Consider the following 21,335-nt stretch of genomic DNA (forward strand, 5'->3'; position numbering starts at 1 on the left):
CTGGAAACCAATCCTGGGTTCTCTGGAAGAGCAGAGAGGGGTCTTAGCCACTGAGTCATCTCTCCAGCCCTCAACCTGGCTTCCATTAGGAAGCATGTTCTAGAAGTGGGGGTGCTCTGGGGTTTCCAACCCAACCCCTCCCATTCCTAGCTGGCTCAGAGCACCTCAAAACTTAGCACTCCCAGCTCAGAGCAGTCGTTCCAATGACCACTCGATCCACCAGTGTTGGGACCTCTCTTTCTCTTGGGCTGCCCCAGAGATAGTCATCAGCCACATAAAGGAGGGACGACTTCAGTTCCGCTGGGGACGCAGCTATCTATACCTGTGTGATGTGCAACATCACTTATCCCAACTACGGCCCTGAGGTGAAAACGTCTAGACTGAATGCTTGACCCTAAGCAGCTGCTTCATCGTGGGTGTGCTACTCCACCCACCCACCCCCAGACTCAGACTTCCATCTCTAGAATGGGTCCATCACTGGCCACAAGGCCGAGTGCCTTGGTTAGCAAATGTGCAATGCCTAGCACCCAGCCTAACACAGCCCGCCCATACACGTGAGCTTTCCTCCTGGCATTACCATCTGGGGTAGGAGCTGAGCTTCTGAGAGAAGTGAGGAGAGGCCCACCCAGGGGAGCAGCTGGTGGCTGCCAAGGGGGGCTCGGAGTGGGCTAGGGCAAGTGCCTGATGCAGCAACTTGGCAAGGCCTCGGGAGCCCAGTACCCCACAGAAGCCGCCCCATCAACACGTTAACTGTGCTTTCAAGACCGCCTCATCCTGTTTCTTAGCAACCGCCCTATTTGGGGGAACGCGGAGTGCTACAGGGACACTGGCTTGGAAGCATGGGCAAGACAGGAAGCACCCCCAAATTTAGCACGCGGCATCCGGTCCCTCCCACAGCCTGTCTTCCTATGCTGGCTGCCATCTCAGGGGGCAGAGCGGCCAGCCTGGAAGCCCTCCAAAAGGGAGTTCAGCTACACACAGGTCTCCAGGCAGCGTCCAAGGCCAAATTCATGCAGGGAAGTCCTGGCTACCCACCTTGGCCTCTGGACAAAAGCCCAGGTACCATCTGTTGCACCCCCTCACCCAGCCCCCCAATCTGAGCAGCTGACACGGTGCGGGGGTGGTGGTAGGGAAGACACCCAGTGAAGCACTAAGGCTCTTGATACTCAGGCTAGGGCCAGGCAGAAAGGATCTCAACCCCAGGCAGAACATTCTAGAAAGTTCCAGGATAGGAACAGTTGCTGGACTCTTGTCCTGTCTCCACTCTGAAAATATATCCATTTATCTTCTCGGATTTTATTGTGGGGTATTAAAGGATTCCACCACAGCCAGGCTTTTCGGCACAGGCAGCTGGCTTCAGATATATGTTACTAATGCTAACATTTTCTTGTCGTGATTGCACACCCCGTTTAAAATGAATTACCCAATTAAGCTGAGGAGGTGATGCAGTTGCCTTCCTGGGATTTGTTGCCAGTGGCTCTGCCCTGACAGCCCTCCCCTAATTTCCTTCCAATTAGGTGAAGATCACTCGGTGCCCTGTGCAGATCAGCTGGGACGTTGCTGTGGAGACCAGAGGGCTGTTCATCCTATCACCCATTTTCATCTGCGGAGGAGATGGGAACTGGCGGGGTTTCCAGCCTCCCCCTGGGATGAACGTCCTCTGCCAACAACAGAGACTGAAGGGCTGCTGGGCGGGAGAGGATAAGGGGTTGAGTCAGCTTCCGGGTTTTCTCATGTAGCAACCGAGGTAGATGTCGTCAGCTTCCCGTGAGCGGCTGCGCCAGGCAGTATGACACGTGCCTCCCCTGCCCCTGTGTGCTGGAGAGGGCGCTGCAGGCCCTGGCTCTGATGTCATGACGAGGCCAATCTACCCAGGGTGGAAAATGCCTTCCCAGTAGCTGGCCGAAAAGGTCAGAGCAGAGTGTAAAACCACCAGCCACAAGGAGCACAGGAGGGGATGCGGGTTTTACTTCTAAAATGCGAATGGTCTGAATCCTGGCTCCTTACTTTACATCCTTCACTGGCCACCATCAGAGAGTACCAAGTGCAGCATGGGAGGCTCCGTGCTTCTCTCCCCACGTCCCTCCCTGCCCCATCCCAACCTCATTCCCTAAGTAAATACCAGATGCATTAAGATTCACCAACAGGGATGGTGAAGTGGCGTGCGGCTCCGAGCCTGTACTCCAAAGAGGCTAGCACGCCTGACAGCCATGCACACATCCTCAACTCCAGCCCCTCTCGTGAGGGGAGACACTGCCAAGATCGGGCTTCATGATGGAGCAGGTGAAACAGCTGGCTTCCAACCTCCATGGTCCTGAATCCAAAGCCTGGATGCTTAGGGCACTCGGGGATGGATGTTCATTCCCACTGAGTGCACAGGGAAGCGTGCAGAGTTTCACTCGGAGGGGCGGGGAGGGCGTCGGAATGTGAGAATTTTCCAGACAGTCTAACTATGTAGAAACAAGCAGCTGGTACAGCTGCTGGCCACTCTAGTGATGGAGCAGCAGCGCCAAGGGCTCCTGAAGTGTCAGGAGATGGCAGCACTCCATTTCCACGCACTTATTCCGGAGGATGGTCCCAGGCTTCACGTCCCTTCGCTGCATTCACCCAAAACTTTAAACTAGTGGTAGGGAAATATGATTGCCCGTGTTATGACTCTGGCCGCGGCTTCATCACATCTATCAAGTATTGGGCACTGTGTTGGGAGGGTACAGGAGCCACCGAGCCTATCCACCATGATCCTTCCAATAGACTGCTGTCGATCTCATTCTACATTAAAAATGAGAGTGTACTTGCCCAGCCTGTGAGGACCCTGGGCCCCATCCTCAGAACCACAGGGGGGAAATGGGGTAGGGGATTGGTGGGACATGGCTCAGTCAGTGAAGTGGACCTTAGTTCTGATTTCTGGGGTGTATTTGTAATCTCAACGCTGGGGAGGTAGAGTCAGAAGGATCCCTGAGGCTCACCGAGAGACTGTGTCTCAAACAATAAGGTGGAGAGTAATCCAGGTAGAGCCTCGATAATGATCTCTACAAGCACCCACACACATGTGCACACAAAACTAACGCATAAATAAACAGATTTATAAGGAAGGAGGCTAAGGCAGTCCCAGAAAGACTACCCCTCCCCAGCTGGTCTCTAGCCCAGACATCTAAGCCAAAACCCACACCATACCCACCTCTCTTCACAACCTGTGGGCTGGAGGACACGTTTCGGAGGGACACTGACTTTAGCCCTTCACACTGCCAGATGTCACGACCACATACAATATTTTCCCTCAGTGTCTCCTGTATAGATTCATGTACATCTCCACATTTCTCCTCTGCCCACTTTTCATATGCTGGGACAAGCTAAAATTACAACACATACCGTATAAAAATAATGCTGTTCACAGGCTTGTCTGCACTGGTAGAGAAACTTCCCTATTAGGGCAAAGCAAAAGACGTGCATTTTCAGCCACCCCAGGGAAAGGATGCCACTGGCTAGAGAAGGCCAGAAAAGACAACAGAAAAGAAGTTGCCATGGCTGCTGAGTCAGACAGCCACAGATTTATGCCACTCACTCTGAGTGGGAGGGAGGAAGGGGGAGGGGGATCAATCGGACACCCAGAAGCGGAGAGGATCAGCCTGAGTCTGGGGTCACTCCCTCATCCTTGCCCGAAAAACAGAGCAGGGCCCTGTGGCCCAAGGGTTTCACATCCACATCCTCTGATCCAAGCTGCCCTTCCACAAGACCCTGTCAGACATTAGAGATTTGAACCAGTTTAACGGACACAGCCCATCAGAGCGCTGCTGGCGAAACCAGAGGCGTTAGTCAGAAAACGTAAAATAGATGGTTTTGTGACACAGGGGCAGTCTTCCCCTGCTTTTCTCTCTTGTTCTGCTCCTCCTTTCTACGTCCCGGGAGCTGGGAGTTGGAGGCCAAGTCCTCAGTGTGGCAATACTGTCACCTTCAAGAGTTGGGGACTGTGCCGTGTGTCAGGTCACACGGGGTGTGGGAGACATGCTCACAGGGCTAGATCTTATGAGAGTGGGTTGTTATAAAAGAGAGGGTCCCACCTCAGTCCGTTTCTCACGCATGCTCCCTGCCATGACAGCATCCTCCAGCTGTGTCACAGCCAAGGGGACCCTTAGCAGAGCCACTGCTGAGCTTCTGAATCTCCAAAGCTCCTTTCTTTATACACTACCCAGACCCGTGTGCTCTGTAATAGCAACAGCAGACAAACAGCTGCAAAGTCTAGAGCGAGTCATCTCTTGGGAGTGTTGCAGATGATGAGTCGCTTTCCTGGGAACACGTATGTGCACATCTGTAATGTGAAAGGATGGGTGTGGCCGAGTCTGAACAACACACTGAGAAAGAGAGGCCGTAGGTCACCTGACTGGAACCACGCTCAGCTCACTGGCCCAGAAAGAGAGGAACGGGACAAGCCAGCAACCTGGCCACGGTGGCCACCTGGGCCCCAGAGTTTGGGCTTAAGCTAATGCATGGCATTCGTTTGGACTTTTCAAGACTGAAACATCTGATAATAAAAACTTCTGAGTTTAGCACAGCATATAGACAGCCTACTTGACCTCAGAGGTTCCAAAGTAGAAGTCAAGGTCTGTGTCTTAAAGAACAGCACAGAGCGGCCGGGCCCCAGGCCCTGCCTCTCACTGGCTGCATGGGCTAGCATGGTCTCCCAACCAAGGCCCTATGTTCTGCTTCATATAGGAGGGCTGGGGCAGGACACGTCTCAAGGATTGTCATCTAGTTTAAAGTCACCTAGTTCAATAGGAAGTGGCCAGGCCACAATAGGTCCCTAGACCTTAACAGAAAGCAGCACATGCTTCCTAACAGCTATGAAACTACTTTTGAAAAACATGTGTGTGCATGCATGTGTTTATGTGTATGAGAATTGTACTTGCGTGTATGTGCATATGTATGTGTGCTTGTGTGTGTGTATTGTACTTGTGTATAGATATGTGTGCCTGTGTGTATATATATGTGTGTACTTGTGTGTGAGTGTATGTGAATTTTACTTGTGTGTGTGCTTGTGAGTATGTATATATTTGTGTATACGTGTGTGTGTGCATGTGTGTGTACACAAGCATGCACATGCATGTGGAGGCCAGGGAACTTCAGGAGTCACCCTTAGAAACACCAGTCACCTTGTTTGAGACAGGACCTCTCTTTGGCCTGGAGATCACCTATTATGCTAGGTTAGCTGGCCAGTGAGCCAAGGATTTGCCCGTCTCTGCCTTCCCAGTGCTGGGATTATGAACAGAAGTCATCATAACCATCATTTCTCCAGGCTCTCACCTTGTGAGGGAGGCATTGTCTGACTGTCCAGCCTGAAGCTACTTTCTCTAGAGACCTGAGTCCCAGCACTAGCTAAACAACAGCAGCCCGGGACCCAGAGCCCTTCATGCTGATGGGACATACCCTCAGGTGCAATGCCCAAACCATGAAGAGGTGACAATAATCTCAGGCACCGAGGCAAACCCTCTTTTCTTTGACACCTTGATTTAAAACAATGGAAAGGCCAAGCTTCCGGGCTCTCTGCCAGCAGGCAAGGCAGACTGTTTTCCTGTGGGGGCCCCCAATTCCCATGGCAGAGCACAGAACCTGGGGAAAACGCAAAGCAAGACACCATCTGCTTGGCTTCCAGACAGTGCAATTAGCTGAGAAGAGCCTTTACATCATAGGACTCTGCATTAAGCCGGGATTAATTAATTGCCACATTAATGGGAAGCACCTTTAGCTCTCCAATGACATAATCACATGCAATTAGGAACGTAGAAAGGAGCTCTTTATAATTAATGACGTCTTCACTTCCTGCAATGTGTAATCCTCTGTCTTCAATTCCAAAGAGGTTTGCAGACAGAGGTACTAAATATAGATTGGGAACTAATATTTAAATCAGTTTTAAATTCACCTTTTCATATGAACAGTGAACCCAGAACAAAAGCTGATTCCATTTACTAGGAATCTACGCCTTCAGGTCCATGAAGCTAAAAAGCCAGCAAGCATGGATTCAAACAGAAATGTCCAATAGTTACAGATCTGATATGTATATCCTAAATAGAAGAAATTTTGTCTTACCTAGTATACTAACTAATTTGTGAGAAATGAATTAAACTCATGCCAATCGCCCTGGCTTTGGCAACCATGGTGTGATTTACTTTGAAAAGCACTCTAGGAGCTGGAGAGATGGCTCAATGGTTAAGAGCACAGGCTGCTCTTCCAGAGGCCTGAGTTCAATTCCCAGCACCCACGTGGCAGCTCACAACTGTCTGTAACTCCAGTGTTAGGGGAACCAATGTCCTCTTCCGACCTCCACGGGTACTGCACACATGTAGTCCGCAGACATACATGCAAGTAAAACACCCATACACATAAAATTAGTATTGTTTTTCTACAAATTACAGCACTCCATCTTCTCACCTTCTTAATACGGAAATGAAACTGGCTTTGCTTCTAACTAGGGAAGTTACTAACAAGTCAAATGTCACACGCCAAGCATAGTAGACGGACTTAGCATGAATGGCTCAGTGAATCCTTACGGAGACCCTGATTCCGGAATTGTTATGATGCCCATTGCACAAGTAGGGTTACCGAGGTGCCAGACCCTTAACAGTAATAAAGTGTTCAGGGCCGGAACTGTAACTCAGTGGCAGAACACTTGCTTAGTGCACACAAGGCCCTGGGTTTAGCCCCCAGCACACAGGGGTCAAATGCTACACCCCCAAACTGCCATTCCCAAGGAAAGGTTCTTCTGACGACACCCCATCCAAAAAGAACAGACACATTTTCCAGACTCTCATTCTTATTCTGTCCCCAGAGCAGCATCTGGAAAGCCCCAGAGCCACCTGACACCTGGCCCCTGCTGCCAGCAGCCTTTTTCAGCAAGTTACACAAGATCTGAGCCCCAGTAACATCCCAAAAGTTTCCACAGGAGGGGAAATCCTCGCAGTGGCTTTGCTCAGAATTAAAGATGTAAATAAACCTCCGTTTTCTTCATTCCTCGGTTCTAGACATCAGTCTCTAAGTGGCCTGGAACTGACAATTAGGCAAGGCCGGCTGGCCAGTGAGTCCCAGGGATTCTCCTGCTTCTACCTGTCTGGCTCTGGGATAGCATATTTCACCATAGCAGGCATAGTGGGTTCCAGAGATTAAATTTAGATCTTGTGCCTATAAGACACCCATTTCCCTGAGTGATCTGCCTCTGAGCTTCCCCCCCTTCTCTAATTCGATCCACAACATCAACCCTCATCAACGAAGTAGGAGAGGAGCGCCCCCCCCCCCCATGAAGCTGAAGGTTGCTTTACCTTGTCGTAATAGTATCTCAGGGCTCTGCTCAGCTTGTCGTAGTTCATGTTTGTCTTGTTCTTGCGGAGACCCCACAGCTTGGCCACCTCTTCCGCCTTGAGGAGCTTGAACTCGCCGTCGTTGGATGTCCAACAGATGAGGTGCTCATGTTTCTGGTCCAGCAACAAGTGCAAAAGGAACTGCCACAGTGTGATTGCACTCTCCATACCTGGGGGAGGAGGGGGAGGCAGGCAGGTCAGAGCTGGGGCCTGCAGGCCGGGGACTACACAGCCACACAGACTTTTGCAAGCAGCTCAGATGCAGAGACACAACAACACCCAGCAAGCAGCAATGCCTTGGGACCCTGGGATTCATCACATACAAATCATCAGAGGTCACCCTGCCTGCACTCGGAACTATGCGCCGCTACGTCCCCAGTCCCCATTCAACTCTTCCTTGGCTTGGCTTTATCTTTTCCCACCCATCACATCAGCTGCGTTTTGGTCACTCTCTAGCTATTGCTTCCGGGAATGTGGCCTGGGCACCGCTAAGTGAGCTTGCACGGGGGCTGGGATAATGAGGACATAGCATCCCTTGGTTGAACTGTCCTTTCCCACCACACAGCCAGCTTTGCACTGTGGGGGACTTGCTCTCTCGCCCTTTGCTTGCCCTTTGCATTGCTCACCATCTCAGAACCCGGGACAGGGCTTATGCAGAACAAATGACCAGCCAGTAGACTCTAGTGGATTTAAAGAATCAAGCATTGCTAACAGAAGAGGACTTTGGTGCCCCAGGCACCCCAGGCTCTCTGGCCCCCAAAGTCTCAAGCACACAGGTGGGAAGTGTTTGTCCCACCAGGAGACGAAATGCCACAAACACGTCACCCTTCACCTTGGCCTATAGCATAAACCCTGCCATTCACGCCTCCCAACAAGCCGTTGTCTGGTTCTTGGTAGTTTGCGAGCACAAACTCATCCACACTGACACAGTTAAAGCGGGAGTCACTGCAGGTTCCGAATTTTGATCCGGTGAGGATAGCCATAAGGGATTATCTCTACGTTTTATTACACTTACTGAGTCTGTGTGTGTACAGTACACATGTGCACCCATGCATACCACGGCATGTGCATAGAGGTCAGAGAACAACTGCAGTCTGTTCTTCCCTTACACCGGGTCCTGGGAATTGAACTCGGGGTGTCAGGCTTGTTAGCAGGCACCTTTGGACGCACGGAGTCAGTTTGCCAAGCCCCACCGAGCCAGCTCACCAGCCCTACCCATTTATTTTATTATCATTAGGAAGTCAAGTCAGTTGTTGTGAGAAACACCAAGGGTGTTTCGATCTGGGCCAATGGAGCTGGGATTTTGATGTTGAGGCGGGAAAGCTCAGTAAAGATCCCAAGGTGGAGGCAGGCTTCTACCTGAAGATGCACAATAGCCAAGCTGTGACATGGAGACAAGCCAACCGAGTGAGGGAACCCCCATATGGCAGCAAGGAGACACTGGGGGACCTTGTGACAGCCATGGGGACAGTGGGAAAGAGGCCTGGAAGACAGGGCGATGGCCTTGAGTTTTCTACAGCGAGACTCTGGCCACTCTTCCCTTTTGCTCCTCACAGAGCAGCTTCTAGGTGGCCAAGCAGGGAGATTCAGGCCCAGCAGTTCCCTGTGGGCAGGACCTTCAAACTGGCTGACATCTTTCTGCCTCTTCTGGCAGGTTCCAGAGGGCAGGAGTATTGCTCAGTGGGAGAGCACTTGGCCAGCACGGCCAGGGGCCCTGGGTCCCATGGCAGCATCACAAGAAGCAGCTTTGGGATCCTAACAGCACACACACACACACACACACACACACACACACACACACACACGGCCAAATGAAAGCCCCCCAGTCACCCTTATAAGAATTCACTTCCTGTTTCCTCTCAGGCCCAGGCAGAAGAAAGAATCCCATTGTTTCTCTGGGTGCCGCTTGGGCGTCTATGTTAAAGAAAATCCAGACTAAGAACGTGCTACAAACACCCACGGGGTGTTTTATTTATAACTCTTTAAAGGGGGTATTCTTAAAGAGATCCGCCTTCACCACAGTGGTCACTAGGTTTATAAGAGTCGGACCCACCGCTTCTGACTTCAAACCACACCAGCAACTCCTGAGCTCCATAAGGGCTCCTGGCAGGATGGATGGGCAGTGTTATGGCCCCAGCTCCTAATGAGCTGGAATAAGCTACACACATTTCAAATGCTTTGTTGTCCCCAGCCAAACCTTCTGGGAGTAAGTTTTTAAATACCTTTGAAACTCAGTGGCCACACAGAGGAACCTTCCTGGAGAGGCAGAGAGATGCCAGCCAGTTTGGAGTTCTGCAGAAAGGGAAGGGCTAGGCCTGCCTCAGTCTCTAGCTCCCAGACCAGGTAGGAATATAACCAGCAACCCCGAACCTTTAACTGCCGGGAACCAGCATTGTTCCATCGGAGGCCGAAAGAAAGCAGAGGCACATGCATGTGTATTTTATACCATGGTCTCACCAGGCTCCTGGGGGAGGGGCGGGTTGTCCTAGAATCCCTTCTGTGAGCTCCAACCTGTGTACAGGGAAGAGGAGCTCAGTACAACCTGGAGGGGTCCCATGTAGCTTCCTGGGTCCCTAGAACTTCATCTGTACGGACCTCCAAACCGGCCCTTGGCATGGCTACTGAACGTTTCCAACATATTTAAAATCAGCTATTGTCCAAATGTTTGGCAAGAATCTGGACACCAAGACTATGATAGGACTTATTCCCAGGTCTTCCCTGCTTGAAGGGGGCCAGGCAGCATGTCACTGCCCTGGGTCCCTACAGGGGTAGCTCACTGAGAGTTGGGCTTGGCCATGTGTCTCTATCTAGTCAGTGAAATACTGCATTGAAGTGACGAGATACAGAGCTGACCTGAACTTTAGCAAAGGCTGGCATGGACCCAGTCTGAAGAAACAGACACGTAAGTAAAATAAATGCCGCCATGAGCGAGCCGAGGATTCTTGGGACAGTTTGTTACACAGCGGAAGTTGACCGTTGCAACATCACAAGTATCATCTGCTCCTCCCTTCACTAGGATGCAGTCTGGGCTCAAAGAGACATGAAAGGGCAGGAAGGGAACAGGCCAGGGAGTGGAGGGTCAAGATGGGGTACCTAGCTGCAGGGACTCCCAAAGCCTTAAATGGGGGAAGTGGGCAGCAAGGGTCACTCAGAGCCGGTGTCAGCAAGCAAGGTGACTAAGGGCTCAGGCTTCATGTGTGGAAAGTGCCCCGCCCAGCACAGAGCTCAGACTAGCCACTGCCTTGCCCTACTAGGTGCCCCAGTTTTGATGACTGAGCCACACCCAATTCTACTTTGCGTTGGAAGCCCAAGCCACACATTACTCAGCAGTGAGTGTCAGCCACCTCATAGTCCCACCACTATAGAAGTCATCCTGGGGGGGGGGGAGGTGTCCCAGAGGCACAAGGCAACCTTGAACCCCTACTATCAAGCCGTGTTGCATGGAGCCAGGGAGCCAAGACCAGGCACAGGTGGGCCACCAGCAGAGAACACTACTCTTGACCTCTCCCCTCAAGGGCACGAGCTATATTTCTTTGACTCCATTTCTTCTATTCATTTTTAATTATGACAACATTAAGGTTTTGTAACTTGCAGCTGTTTTCAAACACAACCATGTGACGGGTTACCCCATCCCCCCCAGCTACAATGACTGTCATTTAGAATGTCCGGGGAGAGAAAAGTTCTGACGTTTGTACCTGGGAGTACACTCTAAGAACTGTGGGTGCTGTTATTCAGCTTCCTGTAGGACTTACTAGGGGAGAATTAAAAAAAAAAAAAAAAGCCTTGCGGCTTTGGGGGGGATGTTGGCTACCTTAACAGGAACATTTATATGGATACATTGTATCCATGAGACTGTATCATTTGCAACCCTGCACTGATACAATGTTCTGGCAGCTAAGCTGCTTTAAGTTACAATGTGTCATCAGCTGACATTCATTTGGCTGGTTGCCCAGATGTGCTAGCTTCCAATGAATAGAACACTTGAAAGAAATGCTAGAAATGTGGCAAATGCTCTCTCATCTATTCCCAGGTAGTCTAAGCTTTTAAATATTCTTTTTTTTCCCCCCTTCTCCCTCTCACTTTGGTTTTTATTGGTTCGGGATATGTCATCATGCACAAAAGGCACTGATCAAATGAAGACAGTGAATTCTTTCCTCTTTATTTTTGGAGGCTCAGACTTCAGTCTCCTAGGTCGTCGTAAGATAAACAATAGATTATTGTAAAGTGTGGAGTCCCTAAAACAGAACTTTCCAGAACTTGCTCCTCCAGGTATGTGCATTGGTCTCTGCTGTCGAACCTCCCTTTATCCAGCCCCCGACCCTTCCTGGCCTCTATCAATGACTACTTTACACACGAATGGCTCTTAGAGCTTCCACACATTGGAGAGAACACACAACACACTGTGTTGCTATTTGTTTGTTTCCAGCTAATCAGAAGACGCTTCTCGTGTCCTGCCCAGACCTTAGAGTGAATGTATGGAATTTCATCAGATATTTTATAATGCCATCCTGTAACTGTGAGGGACGAGCATTTGCACACTGTAGCATCATATATGAATAGAAGCCAGAGGAAATCTCTGTGCAGTTGGTTCTCGGGGATAGAACTCAGGTCTCCAGGCTTGCCAGCAAGCACCTCATCCGATATACCACCCCACCAGCCCATCGGTGCCTTCGACGTCCTTCCCTATTACACAGCATCATTCTGCTTTTGGAGGTGCACTGCTTCCCCTCCAGGGCAGGGATGAGCTGCCCTGACTTCCCATATTCCTCTGAGTGCACCTGCTGCCTGCTGCCTGCAAGGCCCTTCCTTCCCAAGATGATCTTTACTACTTCCACAGAGCTGACCCTGACCAGAAGCCACTTAGCTCACCAGCCCTCTCCGGGGTGGGGGGGTGGGTTCCTTTTCCTTTAAAATGTCCAGACTAGATCTTGTTGGCATGGAGTACAGTTAGATCACCATGTCCAGTGCTGTCGAGAAATGCCAATGCTTACACACTTTAGCACGGCTACAGAAAACGCATGGAGGAGTCTAAAATTCTCAGTTCAGCCATCCCACTATGAGGCACGTATACAAATGAAATGGCATCAGTATGTTGAGGAGACATCTGCACATCTGTGTTTATAGCGGCCTTAGTCACCATAATCAAGACACAGAATCAGCCATCTTGTCAATCAACAAATGGCTAGGTACATTAGGTTACATGCATCGTGCAATGCTATTCAGTTATTAAAATGATAAAAACCTGGAGGGCTAAGCCAGGTCCAGAGAGCTAACTGCTACACACTTCACCCAAGTACAGTTTTAAGAAGCCAATCTCAAAGGAGTGGAGTGCAGAAGACAAGTTCTCAGAGCCTGGGGACTCCAGAGGGGCGAGAGGGACAGGGGCCAGTCAGAATGGACACTAAGTCACAGCAGATGGGAGGAGGAAGTCCTGAGTCTGCTGCACAGCAGGGTGGCTAAGCCACAAGGAATGGACTGAATATTTCCAGGTAGCGAGAAGATGGGATTGCAGTCTCACCACACAGGGACGGTAAATGTTTGGTGTAGCAAATGTACTAATGTTGCTGATTTCATCATCACACCGCACACAAGTATCAAAACACCACATCACACTTCATAAATGCATACAATTACCATGCCAATTAAGTGATTCAAATGACAAAATAAAATGCTTATCGAACTTGAATAGCCTCCTTTAAAGAGGCAGGAAGCAGACTGATGTGCGGGCAGTGGTGACGCCCTGTTTTTCTTCCCTTACGTGTAAAAGGCAAAGCCGGGTATAAAAGGCTCAGGACGGGCAGTTCTTGAAACACGATATGAAATTCAGAGGCAAAAGCCAATCCTCTCCCAGCCTCTTCAAATTACCAATTAGCTTCACGTGTGGCAGGCGATGCTCGCTGAAACCTAGCCACACCTCACAAAACAAGACAGTACCAGCAACAGCGAGACAGCTGGTGGCTAAAGGCACTTTACCCAGCAGCCTGGCACCCTGATTCCTGTCCCTGAGACCCAGAGTGGAAGGAGAGAACCAACCCCAACAAATTGCCAGCTCACCTCCATATGCATGCTGTGACATTTGTTCCCAGACACACATAGGAGTGTATGTGTACACACACACACACACACACACACACAGACAGAGCAAGAATATATAAATGTAATTTTAAAAAAAAAGGAGAACAAAATACATTGAAAGCTATAATACTGAGTACACAAGTGCTGGTTCTTTTTAAATAATATATATATTATATCTAACCCAAACCATCATTCTTTACGTTCTCTATGCTTTCCTTTCTTCTCCCTTCTCTCTCTCTCCCTCTTTGAGCATCTGTCTTAGGCCGGTGCTGTCTAGCTATTTGGAATACATCAGTAAACAAAAGGACTTATGTCCTTATTGAGCTCGCATGCCAGTGGAAGAGACAGACAGGCTGTGAACAACAAAACACACGATGAATTCAATTAACGCAGTGTGTCGGAAGACAGGGGCTACAGAAAACCATAAAGCTGGACAAGGGGATGGAGGAGCAGGGTGTGCAGGCAGCGTAGGGCATGGGTGCAGGTGGCAGAGAAGGACCTGCTGAGATGGCAAAAATGAAGACATTCCTTTGTTTAAAAATGAAATTTTCAAACAAGGATAAAATCGCAGTTGCCAGATGGAAACAAGGGGAACTAGGTAGATGTTCTAACGGCATAAAAACCTGAATAATGGAGCATTTGTAGCCAAGGAATGCTGAAATGAGATAGCAAATGGCCCCCAGGATCTAAATGCTGCGTGGCATTGCTGGAGCAGGCTTCCTTCCTACACCTCCAAGAGGCCAGTGAAGGGGTGTGTGTGCACACTTTACTCCAAGGATGACAAGATTCTGGAGCATTCAATTACGGGCATCTGCCCTGCCTGCCTGTGGGACTTTGAGGACGGCGCTTCACCTTTCCGTATATCTACATACATGCTCGCAGATAAAGTGGGGTTGGTGGTCATGGTGGTGATAATGGTGATGGTGGTGGTTATAATGGTGATAGTTATATGGTGATGGTTATAATGGTGATGGTGGTGATAATGGTGATGGTGATGGTTATAATGGTGATGGTTATAATGGTGATGGTTACAATGATGATGGTTACAATGATGATGGTTATAATGGTGATGGTGGAGGGATGGCTTGTGGTGACAAGCGGATAAAAACACCTGCCTTGCAGGATTACTGTTACTAATAAACTGTACCTGGGCCATAGGAAGTGCTATTTAAAAACACTGGCTGCTGTCACTTCCTAGACAACGCTCTTCACAGATGATGCTGTGACATCAGATGGCCTCTGCCCACTCGAAGGTGTCATTCAGATACTATTGCAATGGCTTCAAGACAGCCACTGAAGTCTAGGCAAATGCTCAGCCACACTGTGTGTGCTGGCTTCCAAGGCAACTTGGAATATAGCTATACACACTGTTAGGACTATCGTTTGATATCCTTGGAGATGACACCACACCATCCCTTCCCTCTAGTTTAAGACCCCTGAGGCCTCCAAGTTGGGCAGTTCAGCAGAGGGCAACCCCTGCTATTCATGCTACCCCTGGAAACTTTCCTCCCATGGATCATGCATTCCTGAAAAAGGCCAGAGAGACAGGTGGGTGGGATCCGCTGAGTCGGGGAGGGGGCTCTAAAATAACAAGTCTCTGTGTGTGGCATGACCTACAGGATTCCCTATGCCAGACGGTTATGAGGTGGCACAGGGTCCGAGGGAAGAGGTGAGCCGCTGGCACTTGGGGGTCGGTGATGCTTTGGATGCTCAGTATTCACTGCCTCCATGTTTCCAACACTCAGTTTGTTTGTTTTATATAAACACAAAATGGTTTTTATTCTTCCCAGTTGTCTCTCTTGCGAAACAAATACAAAACAAACCTTAGGCCAGACTCACAGTGAAAGATGCTGCAGATGGAACGGATTGAACACTCTTGCTGTCATACTCCACACACCACGGGAGATTGCCTACTTGGGAGATGTCCCAAGGCCCTGTCTCCTTCCTGCCCTCCCTTTCAGAAGCTCAGGGCCGCTTGTTGGAGGGAGGGTGCTCTACCTCTCATATTCCACAAGGTGGCGCCAGATGTCCTCTTGTGAATTGGCAGCAGACTACTCAAAGCCAGAGGTTTACAAGTCCAGAGCCTCCCTTGCTTGTTCTTTTGACAGACACCTGATGTTTATCTTAGCATGTTAACCTGGCTTCTGCAGTTGCAGAGGTGGCAGCTGGGAGAGTAAAGGTACACTCTTTCCTCTTTTTTTCCTTTTTCCTTTTTGTTGAGACAGGGTCTCACTATGCAGCCCTGGCTGTCCTGGAACTCCCTATGTAGACCAGGCTGGTCTTGAACTCACAGAGGTCCACCTGCCTCTGCCTCCCAGGTGTGCACCACCATACTTGCTGTCTTTGACTCCCTTAAGCTTACATGTGGTAACTGAAGAAACGAATCAAGAAAATACCAAAATAGAAGCTGGAGAGAAGAAGAGACACTCCTGTGTGAAGGGCTCACAGGAGAGACGCCGTCTTTCGGTTAAAATGTGTGTGGATCCAGAAATGAGAAAGAACCCGACTGACTGCTGACATTTCTCCTGGATTCAGTTCCTTGTCCAGCGAGGAAAAGGCTCAGGGTCGAGCATCACCACTGACCAAGGGGATGGGCAGAAACCACAAAGTCAAGGACAGGAAAACATCTGAGGTCTGCTGGAACCCAGGACAGGTAACTTTGGAATGTGAAAAGGTAACTTGATAAGTGCATTAATTCAAGTGGTCCTCAACCTTCCTAATGCTGCAGCCCTTGGATACAGTTCCTCATGCTGTGATGACCCCGTACCCCAACCATACAATTATTTCATTGCTACTTTATAATTGTAGTTTTGCAGCTGTTACGAACCATCTTGTAAATATCTGTGTTTTTTGGAGATCTTAGGCAACCCCTGAGAGAGAGTTGTTTGACTCCCCACAGCCCCTGACAAAGGGTCACAACCCCACAGGCTGAAAACAGCTGGTGGGTGGGTATTTTTTTTTTTTTTTTTTTTTTGAGATGAGCCTGAGGTTATTGCAATTTATTTTTTCAAGCAACATTTTAGTCATTGCCGACCATTACACATGAAAAACAAGTGTATGAAGTAAGGGGTTCCTGTTCCCCAAACTCTGTCCATGGGGCAACCAATTTATCATTCGTCCTGTAAATAAGTTATAGATTGTTCATGTTTTTCAAAGGAACATGAGAGGTCGGTATTGCTCAGCCTAGAAACATATCCTCTGGACACGACAGTTTGCCATGTTTTAAAAATGATCTACCATCTGAGGGGAGAATTTTCAGAAGTCCCTGACAGCCACTGTCATAACAGAAGTGTAATTCACTGTCTACGTAGACTGCCCACCTCTCCTGGAACTATGCCATCTGTGGGTAAAGTAGAAATGACTCAAGTGGCTTGCCGGTGGCTCGGCTCGCATACAAGGGTCTTTTCTTTGGAACGCTAAATGGATGGCTGCATTGCCTCCACGGGAACAGCGTCTTTGGGCCATTCTGTTTCCTCCAACTTCCGCAAATTCATCCACTTCCCACTCCACCCCAGCACGGCACAGCCCAGCCCTATCTTATCCCATGGGTTTCCAGACCTCTCTAGACCACCTCGCGCATACCCTCTTTGATCTCTAACGTGGCAACATCCCAAAGCTTCTTAAGGTACAATTTGTTCTTTCTGGGCCTGGAGAAGAGGTGGGCCACCCACAGGATAAAGAACTATCTGGTGTCCCAGGATCACACACCTTCTACAAATCGGTGTCATAGCCCTGGAGCCCAGAATGATATCCCGCTGGCTTGCTATCGGGCGGTAGCAAAGTTTAGGTGTTGCCATCAATCATGTCTGCCCCATAAGAAGCAAGTTTTCCACAAGCGGGCTAAGTATTTTTACCCAGTATTTCATTAGCATCCCTAGCAATTCCAGCACAGTATGTGACCGAAAAAAAAAAAAAAAAAAAAAAAAGACCCAAGCATCCACAAAGCAGGTGTGTAATGATCCCAATTTTTAAAATCACAATTTCATTCTGGGCAACTGAAGTATTTGGCTTCACAGATGATAATAAAAGCTAAAGGCCCATTTATCAATAACCCACTTTAAGAAATATGACATTATCCACCTTCCCAGTGTGGTCTGATCATCTGAGCCCTAAGCGGGTAGCCAGTCACACAAACAGAGCATGCAAGGTCTCCTCAACACACAAACCCCCACTTACTCTCTTACTTGAAGACGACAGACCACAATGTTACGGGCAGCTAGATCCAAGAAAAAAAACCAATTAGTCACCCAGATTTCACAAGGGAGCCTGCAGCCGCTGGACTGTCTATGTCCACTCCTCTGTGTATCAACAGATCCAGGAGACAGAGAAACCACAGCCCTTGGTGGTGGTTGTGGTGGTGGTGGCGGTTCTTTCCCGATAACCAACCAGGCTAACAAAGCAGACCATGTCTTTCTTGAAAGCCGAGTAGGGCTGTAAAACACAGAGGTCCCTGCATGGTGGGTACAGCTGCCTCCACCCCCCCACCCCAGGGATATAGACCATGTTTTTTCTTTCAACAGAAGGGCTGTTCTTTTCCAGCCATTTTGGGCTGGAAACCTGAACATTTGCTTTCTGTGCGATCGTTTTCATTGTCCAGGCTCCGTGCATGCGTCTTATTCCTGGCTCGAGGCACAGCCCCCATCAGAGGGCTCACAGGCTTCCTCTTCTTGTGCAGGTTGCAGGCAGGAAACTGGAAAATGGGCCACAGGAAACCCGGCCTCCCACATCTGTCCCACTTGGGTTTCATTCGGTCTATGTGTCCGCTCCGTTTTAACCCTCCACACGACAGCCAAACTGAACACCCATGTGCTTATGGCTAAGAAGTCTCCCGGAGGGCTTTTGGCTTCTCCCACGCAATTAACCCCATGAATTCGATCGAGTCTCCGGTGAAAACTCAAGAAGACTGCATTACACAAAGACACAACAGAAGTCGTTTTAGGTAAATGGATTTACAAGCTGCCTGATGAATTTGAACTTGCCAGGCTCTCGTGCCAAACAGGAACGGAAGCTGTAAATAAGCACCTCGCTACAGGCAGTCCCATTATGAGGCTATTCCAAGTTATGTTTCCTCAGTATCACAATCTACTAGGTTAAACGATATGAAATTACTGTTCCTACAGTCAAAAGCTGCCACACACTTAAAATCGATGGGGACACACGCATCATCAAAACACAGCAAGGTTCTTCCCTGTGCATTTGACCCATGGAGCATCTTGGGAACTCTCTGGGGGGAAATATTATATACATGTCTATGCATACAGATAGAAACATGTGTATGTCAATGGGGTTTGTAGCAATCTAAAAGGAACCTACATGTTCTAAGTCACGAGCCCTGGTCTGAGGAAACACTGGCTGCATTATCCACCATTGCCAAAGCAGAGAACCACGAACTTCTTCTCATGGACAAGGCTCAGACCCAGACTTCCACCCTTACGCTAACCTTCAATGGTCGTTTGTGCACCAGGCAGTGTGTGTAGTGCACTGAGAACATGTCTGGAGTTCACATTCCCTGTCAGCCCTGCCCACCAGGAAGCCATAACTTAGAGACACAAAGACAGATGCAGGTGGCCATAGGAAGCCAAAGAGCAGACAGACCCCAACCCAGGAATATCTTCTCCCAAGTCCAGGCCTCTAATAATAACGTGCATTGCCACGACAGAGCATCGGTTCTCAACCTGTGGACTGCAACTCCTTTGGGGGTCAAATGACCCTTTAACTGGGGTCACCTAAGACCACAGGAAAGCAATTATGATTCATAACAGTAGTAAAAAAAAAAGTTATGAGGTAGTAACAAAAATAACTTTAGGATGGGAGTTACTACACGAGGGATTAACTGTGTTAAAGGGTCAAAGCGTTAGGAAGGTTGAGAAACACAATTCTTTCTAGAGGCTTCTTTCCTATACCTCTCTGCTGCTAAGTCAGAAGGCAAAGTGACAGTCTCAGCAGGGTACAGTACAGAGACGCCCTTCATTCCCATCCCACCACTCAGGGGCTGCAGGCACTCTCACTGGGCTGTTTGATGAAAGAATCTGAGCTGGCCATGGTGTCTGTCACACAGAGGCAGGAAAGGTGGATCTTTGTGAGTTTGAGGCCAGCCTGAACTGATCTGCAGAGAGAGTTGTGGGACAGCCCAGACTACATAGAGAGACCCTGTCTCAAAACAAATAAAAAAATAAAAAGAACCTGAGCTATTCTTCCACTATTTCTATTATCCAACTTCCTAGATGGATAGAGATGGATGGATGGACGGACGGACGGACGGACGGACGGACAGATGGATGGACGGATGGATGGATGGATGGATGGGGGAAGGATAGAGAGACCAAGAGAGACAGAAAGACAAATGGACAAGCTAGGTTCACCCAATGGGATTTTGTTTGTTTCTGGTTTTTTTTTTTTTTTGTTTTGTTTTGTTTTGTTTTTTGTTTGTTTTGTTTTGTTTTTTTGAGACAGGGTTTCTCTGTGTAGCCCTGGCTGTCCTGGAAGGAACTCACGGAAACCCTCCTGCCTCTGGCTCCCACGTGCTGGGATTAAAGGTGTGGGCATCACCCACCAGTCCCAATGGGACTTTTTTAAAATGGGGAATCAAACCTAGGCGTCACACAGGGCAAAGAAGCACTGACAGCTCTCCGTTTGCTTTTTAAATTTTGAAGTCAGAATCTGGGTAAGTTGAAGGCAGACACTGAATTCATCATGGAGCCTAAGATGGCACTGATTGAAATTGCAATCCCTCTGCCTCAGCCTCCTGAGTTGCTGGGATTTCAGGCCTGTGCCACCAGGCCTAGCTCAAGGCTGGCCCTCAATGACAAATCAGAACATGAGGCTCTATGAATTGCAAAACTCAAATGCTCCTCAGACCTGGAGCGACTTGTCCTTTTATTTGCCGTTCGGACACCAGGACCGTGGAACTTGAACACAGGAGGAGAGAGAGGAACCCTGAGCCTAAGCACCAACACTTCACGGTCCTTGGTCATGAGGGTTGTTCCTTGTGTGAAGAGGGACAGCCTGAGAGCCCCTGGCCTGTGTGTGGTAGCCCTGGCACCCTGAGCAGCTTCTGTGGCAGACAACTCATCTTACTAAAATCTTGCCAGCTGTCCTTAAATTTGAGCTTTAATGTGAAGAGGTGACCATGCCTCCCAACACTCTTTAGCTGTGTGTTTCAGGGGCCTTGGCTGCAATGGCAAACTTTCTAACTTATAATGTTAATAAATCCAGCCTTGTGCATGGGGGGGGGGAGGATACTGGGAGTCAGGATATTAAAAAACAAAACAAAAAACCTGAGGTATAGCAAGTCTTTGGGTCTATATGATCCGAGACAGGGACAATAATAGCTCTCCTTCAGGGTCCCCTCTATAGAAGGCAAGGCCACTCTTCACAGGAGTGTGGGCAGAGTGAACGATTGCTCTTAAAGGTTGAAGTATTCTGCAAATAAAAAGTATAGACTCCAGGTTTGGGTACATGGCTACATGTTAGAGCAGTCCCAGCATACTTGAGACCATGAGGTAAGTCCCCCAAGCATCACAAACAGGAAAGCAAAGTAACACAGGAACAACAGAGGAACAAAGTAACAACACACGGTGCCCCCAGTAAGAGGACACTCCAGGCTTCAGCAGACACCTTCAGGAGGAGGTGCCCAGACATCTGTGTTTGCTTTGACACCAGGAAGAGTCTATTCACGTAGATACCTGAAGACGGCTTTTCAAAAAAAAAAAAAAAAAAAAAAAAAATCAGAATAAAGGCAATCTTCCATTCCACTTCCGGGCGACGGAAAACTGGAATCCTTCAGATAAACTTGAAAGCTTTACCGTGCTAAAGGGGCGGCTGGTAGCAGTAACAATACAAGCCCTGTGCATGCCACGGAATGATGGTGGGTTTTCCACATGCAGAAGCCGAGGCGCTTCCTGCCAGAGCATC

General features: G+C 49.0%; 1 protein-coding gene across 1 annotated transcript in view; it reads right to left on the minus strand.

Moving 5' to 3' along the window:
- Elk3 (ETS transcription factor ELK3) overlaps positions 1-21,335 on the minus strand; it is a 59,018-nt gene that overhangs the window by 24,855 nt on the left and 12,828 nt on the right. Inside the window, exon 2 of the mRNA XM_051206267.1 lies at positions 7,308-7,516. Within this exon, the coding sequence (XP_051062224.1) occupies positions 7,308-7,514 (207 nt within the window). The 5' untranslated portion in view covers positions 7,515-7,516. The remainder of the gene's footprint in view (positions 1-7,307; positions 7,517-21,335) is intronic.

Source organism: Phodopus roborovskii, unplaced genomic scaffold (assembly GCF_943737965.1).
Source record: "Phodopus roborovskii unplaced genomic scaffold, PHOROB, whole genome shotgun sequence".
Lineage (NCBI taxonomy): Eukaryota > Metazoa > Chordata > Mammalia > Rodentia > Cricetidae > Phodopus > Phodopus roborovskii.